The sequence below is a fragment of the Chiloscyllium plagiosum genome, unplaced genomic scaffold, assembly GCF_037043375.1.
Source record: "Chiloscyllium plagiosum isolate Xiang-an unplaced genomic scaffold, Cpla_swu_hap1 HiC_scaffold_5, whole genome shotgun sequence".
Taxonomy (NCBI): domain Eukaryota; kingdom Metazoa; phylum Chordata; class Chondrichthyes; order Orectolobiformes; family Hemiscylliidae; genus Chiloscyllium; species Chiloscyllium plagiosum.
This window is the reverse complement of record NW_028270143.1, coordinates 77,768,379-77,781,755: the sequence shown is the minus strand read 5'-3', so window position 1 is coordinate 77,781,755 and position 13,377 is coordinate 77,768,379. Positions and strand designations below refer to the sequence as shown.

Genomic DNA, 13,377 nt, shown 5'->3' with positions numbered 1-13,377 from the left:
CATTTGTAAATTGGAAAGATAAATTTTAGTGATAAAACTAATCCATTCATTGCTTGTAAACGAGTTTGACAATTTTCCGACAGTCATAATAAATTAAGGCAACAAATGTTGCCAGACTAAATCAATTATTTAAAAAATATATAAATTTGAAAATAAGTCTTGAAGTTAATGTCTAGCTTACACTTAGTCCAAATTCAAGGTGACATTTTATTACGTAATTATCTACTACTTGCAAGATCTGACATGGAATAATTCAACAAACTAATTAATTTGGCCTTAGTTCGATCTAAAGTGAGCAACTGGAGCCAACCAACCTTTGTTAAAATTACAGAATAGAGGAAAAGCAGGACTCCAAATTGATTCTTCCAAGTTGAATACTGTTCCAAAATTGCCTCTCTCAGCTCAGTTAGAGTTGCATATGTACATTTTCTGAAAAATGATTCAAAGACTATTCATAAATTCTAACATTTTCAGTTTAAGTTCGACTTAAAATTCACAGTACAGAAATTCTTATTTTCAGTAATGAGACTTGAACACCATGAACAAACAAAATGCAACACACATCACTGGTTATCTCAAACTTATATTCGAGAGTGTGGTGCTGGAAAGGCACAGCAGATCAGGCAGCATCTGAAGAGCCGGAGAATCGACGTTTCAGGTATAAAATCCCTGAAGAAGGGCTCTTGCCTCAAACGTCGATTCTCTTGGTCCTCAATGCTCCCTGACCTGCTGTGCTTTTCCAGTACCATACTCTCAACTCTGATCTCCAGCATCTGCAGTCCTCACTTTCTATTCAAATTTATATTCACTAATTGGGTTACAAGCTTTAAAAAGAAATTGAATATCACATCATAGTTCTGACCATGAATAATTTTGAATTCCTTGAGTTATTACAACTCAAAGCTGTTACATCTGCATGAGAAAAACTTAAGGGTAGGAGAAGGCAGGAAGGAAGGAACAACAAGCTAGCTTAGATGAAACATAAGATCTAAAAACAAAGTGATAAAAGCAAAATCAACTAAGTCAATCTAGAGCACAAATTTGTAATGTAACTTGGGAGTTAAGTTTTTTTGTTATTCACTCTAACTCTGGTCTTGAATTCATAACTTCAAATTGGAAGATTGTACAAGAATGTTCTTTTTTGTTAAAGAGAAAATTTAGAATAGTCATAAATAACTTTAAATAATGTTATGACAAATTGCTTAAAATTCAATCTTCAGTGCTAAGTATTTATCAAATAAACTGAAAATGCTAGTGGTCACACCAAAGAAACCTTTTTACAATTCCAAACACTGCTACTTGTAGATCAATGCTGCCAGAGCATTTTGTCATTAAATGTTAAGAGTCCTGGCGATGATCCAAATTAACACGTGTCACTGCTGAACAACATGCTCTCAGCTGATTTTTTAAAAGTTAATTAAAATGAGTAATGGAGAGACAACATTAACATAGACCTTCCTTTCCTATATGGTATTAAAGATGAGGTGAAAACATTTGACCTTCAACATTCAGAAAGATAGCAGCTTAACAACCGCACAGATACAAGTGAATCTAAGATAGAAAAAGAAAGTTGGGGAAGTTACTGGCAAAATGTTGACTAGAAACAAGCTGCATAAATGTAACTTTTTAAACTTTCCCTAAAAATATTCTTTACATCAATACAGGAGGAAATTGACCTGACAGCTGGGCTGAAGACAGGCCATTTAAAAGGGTGACTTGTACTTATGCTTGCATATTAATTCTGGTTAATTAATAGTTTCCTTTGATTTAAGCAGCTGAGATATTCCAGACTTCACTTACAATTCCAAACCAAATTTCAAGTTGCCAAGTGCTCCATTTGACTTATTTGATTTATTATAATATCTCGTACATATGACATCTTGTTTCAAGACACTTCATAAAAGGATGACATAAAAACCGTGAAATCCAGAGTCATTATGGATAATTAATAGTCCCCTAATAGAGTTAGGATGTAAGAAATTAATAACCCAAGACACAAAATATAGAATTTTAAAAGCATACAAAAAATGTATTTCTTGCATAAACAAGAGTCTCAGGTAGTTTCATTTAACTTGTGTTAATTTGAAGAACCTTTAAAAAGCGTATGCAGAAACAAGCACATCTATATGGTTAAGATATACAGAATCAAGGTATTGTCATTGAAAACAATATAGTTACACAGGTAACCACAAAACAAAAGCAAAGGCACAATCAAGTTGCATTTTGCAAGTTCCCTCAAATGAAAAACTGGAGCTAATTACCCTTTCCTCTCCCTTCCCAAATATCAAAAGTCTTAAATTACTTTTGTAGACTTTATGAAGACTCCACTCAACATTGATCAGAAAGTTCCATAGCATTTCAAAGAATACTTTAAATATTTGAACCTGGACATAAATGTCATGATAAAATTGGGAAGATTTCCCCATTTAATCCCTCATGTTACATTTTTCTCACCCATTGCCCCGGCATTTAAGGTTAATTGTTTGCAAAAATTCCTCCCAACACCTATTATTACTCTCAACAAGTTAGGCAGGTGAGAGTTCATTTTCAAAGTAAAAACACCCAATTTGAGAGTTAAAACATGGGTTGAAGATTCACCCACTTTAGTAGAGTGAGGGATCATCCAGGAAAACACATACTTTAAAAGAACTTCTGAAATTTAAAGTTTCCAGATGGGAAGAAGAAAAATTGGGTAGTCTAGATTGGTTCTAGGAGAAGTGAATGTTGACCAAGACAGCATAAAAGTAAATCTGCGTTTTAGATAGTCCTAGGCAAACAAAGGGATTGTTTTGTTTTGTGGTTAAAAGTATAAGTTGCCTAAAAGATCTTATTAATCAACAGTGCTTTTAGTTTTTTGTTATAGCAAAGGTGTTCAGTTGAGTCATCATTTCAGCCATTAACTAGAAGCTTGAATTTCTTTGAAAAGTCATCAGTATCAAGGACAAATTGTGAAAATCAAATTTCACCTAGCTGTACAAATGTGAAATAATTTCCAAATTTTGAATAAGCTAAAAAAAATAATTCTGAAACAAACTTTCAACTTGATTACAAAATATAAATGAATACATATCAAGTTAACTACATTTTAAACTTTCTCCGATACCAGTTTTTTCAAGACAAAGTAAATTAAGTTAAACAGCAGATTATTGAATAGATTGAAGGTTTGTCTGAATGGGGACAAATTACTAACCATTTTATCCATATAGACAAGCTAATTCCCAGATATAACTTTCATAGTCTATGCCCATTTACCAGTCACAATCTAGATGGCAGAGTGGTGTTAGAATTGGGTTAAGTGGTTCAGGGATAGGAACAGAGTCTGTACTGCACATGGCAATGCAGTAATCCCTGTCAGAAATGCAAGTATTTGAACATGAGTAGCAGGTAACACCAAATCGAGGGTCACACAAGGTTACTGGGACAAGATATTAGAAGCCATCTCACGTCTTTGGAAGCATATTCCAACACGAACCAACAACTTCAGGGAGGAAGGGAGAACACTGATTTAAGAAAAAAAAAATCAGGCAGTACACGAATAATTATTTTATCACATGAAAAAGATTCCTAGTAGCAGTGTGTTACTTACTGAATCAGTGCATGAAATCTTTCAAAGCCAAGCTCCTCTGCAGCCAAGGCAGCTATACATAAAACCAGACACTTTTCAGCACCACAAACAGCAATAAAACAAATGATTATACATTGCAAAGCTCTATGACAAAGCATTTAGTATTAAAGGTTAACTGACATTAATAATCAGCTGTTTTTAATTTAATTAAACTTAACAAAAGTATTAATAATCGCTTATGACAATAGCCTGGCATTTAAGCCATCACATGATTATTTCAATCAAGCTTTTATTCTAATACAGTTATGGACAGATACAAAAAAAATTAACAGAGTTACAAAAATGCTTTCAACTTTTAAAAAATATGCACAAACCTACATTCATGCGAAGTAATTACTTATAACGCAGAATAGGTATCTCCAACATTTAAATTAATGCAAAGGTACTTCATATTTAATATTGTACGCTAAAGTCATTTGTCTGTATTGGGTGCAAAGTTATTAGAGATTAGAATCATCATCTCTATACAAACAGTGTAACATACTAATAATCCTGGAAATGTAAAAATGTAATTAGTACATCAGAAATAAGTTTGATTTAAATATCAACAATTTTATACCAAACTTAATGACTTTAACAACCTAAATCACCCCAAGGGATTTTACAAGAGCATTTTTAAAAAAAGGTATGAAACTAAAACACTCAGACATATTAGGTGATCAAAAGCTTGGTCAAAGGGGTAGATTTTAAGTACTGTATTAAATGTATCCAATCTTCACATTCCACCATACCACAGGACATTCCTGGCAAGTAGGTTCTGTAGCCTGGAATGCATCAATATTGATCTTGTTGCAAACTGAAACAGCTAATTAGTGTTCATACTAATCTTTTGGGAGGGAAGATACTTGGCTGAAGGTATCAGAGCTGAAGAGGTCACTAATTCATGCCACCATCCTTTGTTTCATCACAGTAGAAACAAAACCTAAGTATGGTCTCTATCCTCCACACAGCAGTATTTTCATTGGTAACCTTCAAAGATCTATCCGTGCCCCCTCCAATTTTTCATCCACACACACCATTGGTGACATAGCCAAAAACACTCACGGCTCCCACACGTGTGCCAATGACACCAACTTCACACTACCACTCAATGAGATATAACTCCATCTCTAAACTGTCAGAATGTTTAATCAATAACTAATACTGGAGGAGAAAAAAAAAAGTTCTTCGAAGTAAATATTAGAAAACCAAAGTCACTTTCTTCAGGCCCCACTACAAACTCCATTCCCTAGTCACTGATTGTTCATTTTTCTGGCATCCAAATCCTGAATAAAATTATTTGCAATCTCAATGTTTTAGATGCCCCGTGATGGTTTTCTAACTTGTTATTTGATCCACCAACTCCATAACATTACCATATTCTCATTTATGTCACTGTTACCATTAGAGTTGACTATTCCAAGGTATTCTACTGTTCACTAATGTCTTTCAAGAAAGGAAACTGCCATCCTTACTTGGTCTGGCCTACAGGCGACTCCAGACCCACAGCAATGTGGTTGGCTCTTAACTGCCCTCTGGGCAATTAGGGATAGGCAATAAATGCTGGCCTAGCCAGCGACATCTTCATCCCATGAATGATGAAAGAACATGCCCAACAGACCATCCACAAAATGAGGTCACCCAAAATTCCACCCTCAAAAGTTGTGCCATCGTCATCTGTACTTGCCAAACTTCATTAGCATCTGGTCACGCAACACCTCATTTTTAAAAGACACCTTGTTAACCTCAGGCACCTCCAAGACCTCACTCATGCTCATCTCGCCCCATAATCCATCTTCACTCCTGTACATTAGGCCTCTTGCGCATCTACAAGTTTTATCGCTCCACCATTGAATAGGAGGTCAGTTATCAAGGCCACAAGTTCTGGAATTCCCTCTCCAACTCTATCTTCTTTCAAGATGCTTCTTAAAATCTATCACAATGACGCAAGCTTTTGGTTATCTGCCTGAACCTGAGTTGTTGTCAAATGTTGCTTTAGAATGCTCTAGTGAAGTACTTTGGGGGGTTTTATCATTAAAGCATTACATAAGTAGGAGTTCTTGTTGAATTGGAACTTGATGAGCTCGCTTGGCTGGTCAGCTGGTTTGCAACGCAGAGCAATGCCAGAAGCACGGGCTCAATTCCTGTACCAACTTAGGTTATCGCAGAGGACCCAACTTCGCCACTTTGCCCTTCACCCAAGGCATGGTGACCCTCAGGTTAAACTCACCACCAGTCTTCTCTTTCTAATGAGAGATCAGTTCTGTGGTACTCTGGGATAACAGTTACTTTATTGTTGAATCAAAAAAGCCTAATTCAGTTCCCTTTCAGCAATTCAAGACATATGGTTTCTAAGATCTGTGGAAGAGTAGTCAAGAAAAGGAACACTGCCCTTGTTTTTTCTTTCACTAAGTTGATGTTAACCATAGCACCAGAACTGCTAGAGCACCTGAGATACCCAACTCAGCAGTTCCAAAAACTGTGCCGAAACCTAATAACTGCCTTGAGAAACAACAGTTTTACCAGAGAATTACAATATTCTCAATGAATTGCTATCAAGCTTGAGAGGGGATAACTTCTGCATTAATATTTAAGTAAAATTTGAATATAATTTACTGAAAATTCATAACATTACCAAAGATATAATGCAATATGAACTTGCAGTCAGTAGCCACAAGTACTTGCTGCTCTGGTCTTTCTAGATAATACTATTTATGGGTTTAGAAGGTGATGTCTAAGGACCGTCGGTGAATTTCTGCAGTGCATCCTGTACACACTGCTGCTACTGAGCATCAGCGGAAAGACCAGATGTTTGTGGATGAGATGCTTATCAAGCTTAGTGTGTTGGAGCAGCATTCCAGTCAGCTAGGGAGTATTCCATGACATTTCTGACTTATATCTTGAAGATTGGCAAACTTTGGGGAGTCAGGAGAGGAGTTATTTACTACAAGATTCCTCACCTCAGACATACTCTTGTAGCCACAGTATTAACTGTGACTAAGAATAATGGCTAATCTAGTTCAGTTTATGGTTGATGACATCCCTTTGGATGTTGATAGTGGGGGATTCATTGATGGCGATACCGCTGACTGTCAAGGTAAGATTTTCTCTTATTGCAGATGGTCATTGCCTGGCTTTTGTGAGATGCACATGTTATTTGCCACTTGTCAGCCCAACCCTGGATACTCTTCAGGTTTTGCTGCATTTGGGGATGGACTGTTCCAGCATCAGAGCAGTTGCAAATAGTACTGAACACAATTCACTAATGACTGCACATTCCCACTTATGACCATATGATGAAAAGAAAGTCACTGATAAAGTAGTTTGGGCCTAGGACACTCCCCTGAAGAACTCCTGCAGAGATCTCCTGGAGCTGAGATAACTGACCTACAACCACCACACCTACCTTCCTTGTGCAAGATATGACTCCAACCAGTCAGACCCCCACCTCCCATTGTCTCTAGCTTAGCTACAGCACCTTCAAGCTACACTTCGTCAAATGCGGCCTTCATGTCACATTCACCTCAACTGTGAAATTCAGCTTCAGTGCCCAAGGCTGAAATGAGTTCAGAAGCTGAACTTCCATCTTTCTTATGGTCATCACCATTATAGAAGACATTAAAGCAAGTAATTTTGGGTGTCGTAGAAAGGAAGGCCAACTACAAATCTCAATGGACAAAGCAAGACATGAAATGGAGAATAAAACTGTCTGAATTCATTACGGTCTTATTTATCATTTTGCAAAAATAATCAACTACAAAGCAAAATTAAATCCACTGTCTCTATATACACTGCAAAAAATCTTCATATGCTGCCGTTGTTTTTATAATCTGTTTGCCAAAAGTTGTTTTCAAACAACTAAATGCAAATAGTGGTACACAAGTTCACGCTATTCTAAGATCCAATAATAACTCTGCAGTTACATACGGCATTGATGCAGGATTGACCACTGACCAAAAATTGTAAACTGGGGAAGTGATTACCATAGGTTTTTGGTAAGGTTCTTGAATGAGTCGAAAACTAAGAATATCTGCCTTACATTTCAGATTTTTCAGAAGATATGGCATATACCCCAGACTGATTGACTGACCTATAGCTTTTAAGTTGTTACACAAATGTAAAAGAGCAATTTTTCTGTAAAGTATCTATTTCTGAACATTAGATACTTAAGTTTTGCAAGTTTCAACTATAGAACAGCTATATTATTTTTAAAATTCAAAAAGACATGCAGAATGAATACATTAGGCAAGCAAAACTGCTTTTTGTTTTAAAAAGGAATAGAATATTCACCATCAAATATTATTATTTATCCAAAAAGGTGGTTTCTTACAGAGCTGTTCCTCTTCAATCCCCTGACTGGACTCTGGCTGATTTTCAGAAATACTGGCATGTTCCTCTGTCGATTTTTCTTTTGCCAACATTACCAAACAGAAAGGAGTGGTGTTGTTTAATCTAGCAGTTTCTAGAATTTCACTCAGAGTGAGGCAGAAAAGATGTTTATGCTCTTCGTCTAAAATGAACACAAATACAAGCATTATTTGTAAACAGGCATACCCAGTCAAATGTTCAAACGGATTACAATACCATATATATATTCATACACTGGCATCTTGAAGAGTTCAGCAAACAGTGTGAAAGAAAATCTCAAATGACAGTCTTGATAGAAATGGCACATCTCCTCTGTAAGGAGGTTGTGGACTCAAATTAAATTCCAGGATGGACAGGTTTGTTACGTACACAAATGTTTCCCCCAGGATGAGATAAGACTGGTTAACCTGTTTTGTCAATTTCTGTTGCAGTTGTTGGAGGGATGAACATTGATCAGAACAGTAGGAAAAACATTGTTCACTCCTTGAATTGGGTCATGAAATCTTTTTGTTCACCATCAAGGGTAGATAGAGGCTTTCAGTTGCTGCCAAATACAACACACTAAAGTAGTACAGTTGAGAGTTCCACCTTCCTGCAGCATTGAAAATGCTTGCCAGCCAAGATTACATAGTGCATTTTCTGCAGTGGGGCTTGATCAGAGATTTATAGGGAAGTATGTTCTAGAGTCATTGAGGCAGTAAAAAGTACACAAAAATAAGAAGCCATGCTGATAGGTGAGACAGAATTGCAGATCTTCTATATTAACCTCAGCACAAAGGTTAGAATTGATTTGCTTTCAATAACATCATTTTTCCTTATAAAAGGAAATGCTCAAACTTTAATTACCTTATTAAAAGCACTGAACTTGAAGAATTTTGCATCAATAGAGTTCCCAGCAGTTCGTTCATTCTAATCTTACACAGTAGCAACAACTGTCACATGAAAGAGCCGTTCTTGGCATTTTGAAGTCACAATACTTAATTTGATTTGCAGTAACCGCTCCAAGTAATTGTGATCTAGAACTATCTTCACAAATGATAAAAACAAAAAGCAACATTCTTTCCAAGACTCTTGACAATGTCAAAGCAGTTCACAAAGGTACACAAGGAACTGGCAGTGGAGCAGTGCAATAGGAGGCAACCCCTGCCATCATTACGTAGTTGCTAGAATCCAGACTTTGGATTGCCCAAAAAACGCCAGTAAATTCAAATAAACACTGTAGCCCTAAATCCGATTAGGTCTTTGAAAATAAAACAAATTGGACAGATTATGTTTTATAAAACACAGTATTGAAAGCTGTTGTCTTGTGCACATTCATAGTTGCTTAATATTATGGTAATTGGCCATGATTTGTACGAGAAAATGAGGTCTGCAGATGCTGGAGATCAGAGATGGAAATGTGTTGCTGGAGAAGCGCAGCAGGTCAGGCAGCATCTAGGGAACAGGAGAATCGACGTTTCGGGCATTAGCCCTTCTTCAGGAATGAGGAAAGTTTGTCCAGCAGGCTAAGATAAAAGATAGGGAGGAGGGACTTGGGGGAGGGGCGTCGGAAATGTGATAGGTGGAAAAAGGTCAATGTGAGGGTGATAGGACAGATTGGGGTGGGGGCGGAGAGGTCGGGAAGAAGATTGCAGGTTAGGGATCTGACCACACCCCCCACCAACCCAACCTCCACTCCCGGCACCTTCCCCTGCAACCGCAGGAGGTGCAAGACTTGCGCCCACACCTCCCCTCTCACCTCCCTCCAAGGCCCCAAAGGAAACTTCCATATCCGCCACAGATTCACCTGTACCTCCACACATATCATCTATTGCATCCTCTGTACCCGATGTAGCCTCCTCTATATTGGGGAGACAGGCCGCCTACTTGCGGAGCGTTTCAGAGAACACCTCTGGGACACCCGGACCAACCAACCCAACCACCCTGTAGCTCAACATTTCAATTCCCCCTCCCACTCCACCAAGGATATGCAGGTCTTTGGACTCCTCCATCGTCAGACCACAGCGAAACGACGGTTGGAGGAAGAACGCCTCATCTTCCGGCTAGGAACCCTCCAACCACAAGGGATGAACTCGGATTTCACCAGTTTCCTCATTTCCCCTCCCCCCAGCCTGTCTCAGTCAAATCCATCAAATTCAGCACCGCCTCCCTAACCTGCAATCTTCTTCCCGACCTCTCCGCCCCCACCCCAATCTGTCCTATCACCCTCACCTTGACCTTTTTCCATCTATCACATTTCCGACGCCCCTCCCCCAAGTCCCTCCTCCCTATCTTTTATCTTAGCCTGCTGGACAAACTTTCCTCATTCCTGAAGAAGGGCTAATGCCCGAAACGTCGATTCTCCTGTTCCCTAGATGCTGCCTGACCTGCTGCGCTTCTCCAGCAACACATTTCCATGATTTGTACAACTTGACAGCATGTTGACCACTTAAGAGGGCAGTGAAAAGATCAGTCATATTGGTATGGGATTGGAGTCACACATATTCCAGATGGGTGGCTGCAGACTTTCTTCCTTGAAGGAAAAACCAGCTAAATTTTATAATAATTATGATAGAAATAGTACTGGAATTGTTACATTATGTGTCAGCTATCACTCTGCTCATAGCATTTTTTTTCTAAACCACAAAGTTCTGCACTGAAATTGTACACTTGGGCTTCAGCTCAAACATCAAGGGTGACATTTGAACATTGTACTGACAGAGCATTATACTGTCATAGGTGTCATCTTTCAAATGAGATATATCACATAGGTAAAATAAAAAACTGTGGATGCTGGAGGTATAAATTGCTGACGAAACACAGATCTGGCAGCATCTGGCAGCACTGGAAGCCTAGTGATGGGAGATAAGGAAATAGCAGGAGAACTTAATAAGTACTTTGCGTCAGTCTTCACAGTGGAAGACATGAGTAATATCCCAACAATTAAAGGGAGTCAGGGGGCTGAGTTGAGTATGGTTGCCATTACAAAAGAGAAAGTGCTAGAAAAGCTAAAAGGTCTTAAAATTGATAAATCTCCTGGCCCTGATGGGTTACATCCTAGAGTTCTGAGGGAGGTGGCTGAGGAAATAGCGGAGGCATTGGTTGAGATCTTTCAAAAGTCACTGGAGTCAGGGAAAGTCCCAGATGATTGGAAGATCGCTGTTGTAACCCCCTTGTTCAAGAAAGGATCAAGGCAAAAGATGGAAAATTATAGGCCAATTAGCCTAACCTTGGTTGTTGGTAAAATTCTGGAATCCATCATCTTGGAAGAGCAGGGTCGGATTAGAACAAGTCAACATGGATTTAGTAAGGGGAGGTCGTGCCTGACAAACCTGTTGGAGTTCTCTGAAGAGATGACAAGTAGGTTAGACCGGGGAAACCCAGTGGATGTGATCTACCTATACTTCCAAAAGGCCTTTGATAAGGTGCCACATGGGAGGCTGCTGAGCAAGGTGAGGGCCCATGGTGTTCGAGGTGAGCTACTGGTATGGATTGAGGATTGGCTGTCTGACAGGAGGCAGAGAGTAAGGATAAAAGGTTCTTTTCCGGAATGGCAGCCAGTGACAAGTGGTGTCCCGCAGGGTTCAGTGTTGGGTTAGCAGCTGTTCACATTATATATTAATGATCTGGATGAAGGGACTGGGGGCATTCTAGCGAAGTTTGCCGACGATACAAAGTTAGGTGGACAGGCAGGTAGTACTGAGGAAATGGGGAGGCTGCAGAAGGATCTAGACAGTTTGGAGGAGTGGTCCAGGAAATGGTTGATGGAATTCAATGTGAGCAAATGCGAGGTCTTGCACTTTGGGAAAAAGAATAGAAGCATGGATTACTTTCTAAATGGTGAGAAAATTCGTAAAGCCAAAGTATAGAGGGATCTGGGAGTGCTAGTTGAGGATTCTCTAAAGGTAAACATGCAGGTTGAGTCCGTGATTAAGAAAGCGAATGCAATGTTGTCAATTATCTCAAGGGGGTTGGAATATAAAAGCACTGTTGTGCTACTGAGACTTTATAAAGCTCTGGTTAGGCCCCATTTGGAGCACTGTGTCCAGTTTTGGTCCCCACACCTCAGGAAGGACATACTGGCACTGGAGCGTGTCCAGCGGAGATTCACATGGATGATCCCTGGAATGGTAGGTCTAACATACGAGGAACGGCTGAGGATCCTGGGATTGTATTCATTGGAGTTTAGAAGATTAAGGGGAGATCTAATAGAAACTTACAAGATAATACATGGCTTGGAAAGGGTGGACGCTAGGAAATTGTTTCCATTAGGCAAGGAGACTAGGACCCGTGGACACAGCCTTAGAATTAGAGGGGGTAAATTCAGAACAGAAATGCGGAGACATTTCTTCAGCCAGAGAGTGGTGGGCCTGTGGAATTCATTGCCACAGAATGCAGTGGAGGCTGGGACGCTAAATGTCTTCAAGGCAGAAATTGATAAATTCTTGATGTCACAAGGAATTAAGGGCTACGGGGAGAATGTGGGTAAGTGGAGTTGAAATGCCCATCAGCCATGATTGAATGGCGGAGTGGACTCGATGGGCCGAATGGCCTTACTTCCGCTCCTATGTCTTATGGTCTTATCTGTGGAAGAAAGCAGCATGAACATTTCAGATGCAGTGATTCATCAGAACTGTTAACAGTGAGGAAGAAGTGGGATTTATGCTGAAGATGAGTTGGAGATGGAGAGAGGATATGAATATGCACGTGCACATCTGTGTGCACAGCAGGGAAGAGGTGAGCAGATAACTGAATATGAAGCCCAGGGAGATAGCAAGAGCACACAAGACAGAGAGATGAAAGGGGTGCATAAACAAAGAGATTATGGAGAGCAGGCCAAGATAGAAGGGAAGTTGAAAAATTGATAAGGAGAGCTAAGAGTAGTAGAACTACTCTGCACTGAGCTGTACTGAAAGTAGCCCATTTAATGTGATAAAAGGCCCACAAGTAGATGCAAAAGTCGGAGTCATAACAACATGGAAACAGACCTGTCGGTCTTACTCGTCTGCATCGACCAGGTATTGTAAACTGAACTAGTCCATTTGCCTACATTTGGCCCATATCCCTCTAAACCTTCCTATTCTGCTTTGAAGTTATTGAGCTCTGTGTTGAGCCCTATAGGCTACAAGATCCCCTGGTGGAAAATGAAATGCTGACCTTTAATCTTGTGCTAAGGCATGTTGGAAAAATGCAACAGGCCTGAGACAGAAATGTTGGCATGGGAACGAGGTGGAGTGTTGAAGTGGCAGGCAACTGAAAGAACTGGATTATTTTTGCATTAGAACAGCTCTACAAAGCAGTCAACCAGCAGCAACAGTTCGAGTGAAGAGTCACTGGACTCAATTCTGTTTTCTTCCCACAATTGCTGTCAGACCTGCTGAGTTTCACCAGCAATTTCTCTTCATTTAACGGAGGTCCATTCTGCA

General features: G+C 39.4%; 1 protein-coding gene across 2 annotated transcripts in view; it reads right to left on the bottom strand.

Moving 5' to 3' along the window:
• Positions 1-13,377, bottom strand: part of mindy3 (MINDY lysine 48 deubiquitinase 3) — a 134,788-nt gene that overhangs the window by 111,030 nt on the left and 10,381 nt on the right. For both annotated transcript variants that reach the window (XM_043690320.2, XM_043690319.2), the window contains exons 4-6: positions 7,935-8,114; positions 3,587-3,638; positions 315-429 (exon numbers count right to left, since the gene is read on the bottom strand). In XM_043690320.2, the coding sequence (XP_043546255.1) occupies positions 315-429; positions 3,587-3,638; positions 7,935-8,114 (347 nt within the window). The remainder of the gene's footprint in view (positions 1-314; positions 430-3,586; positions 3,639-7,934; positions 8,115-13,377) is intronic.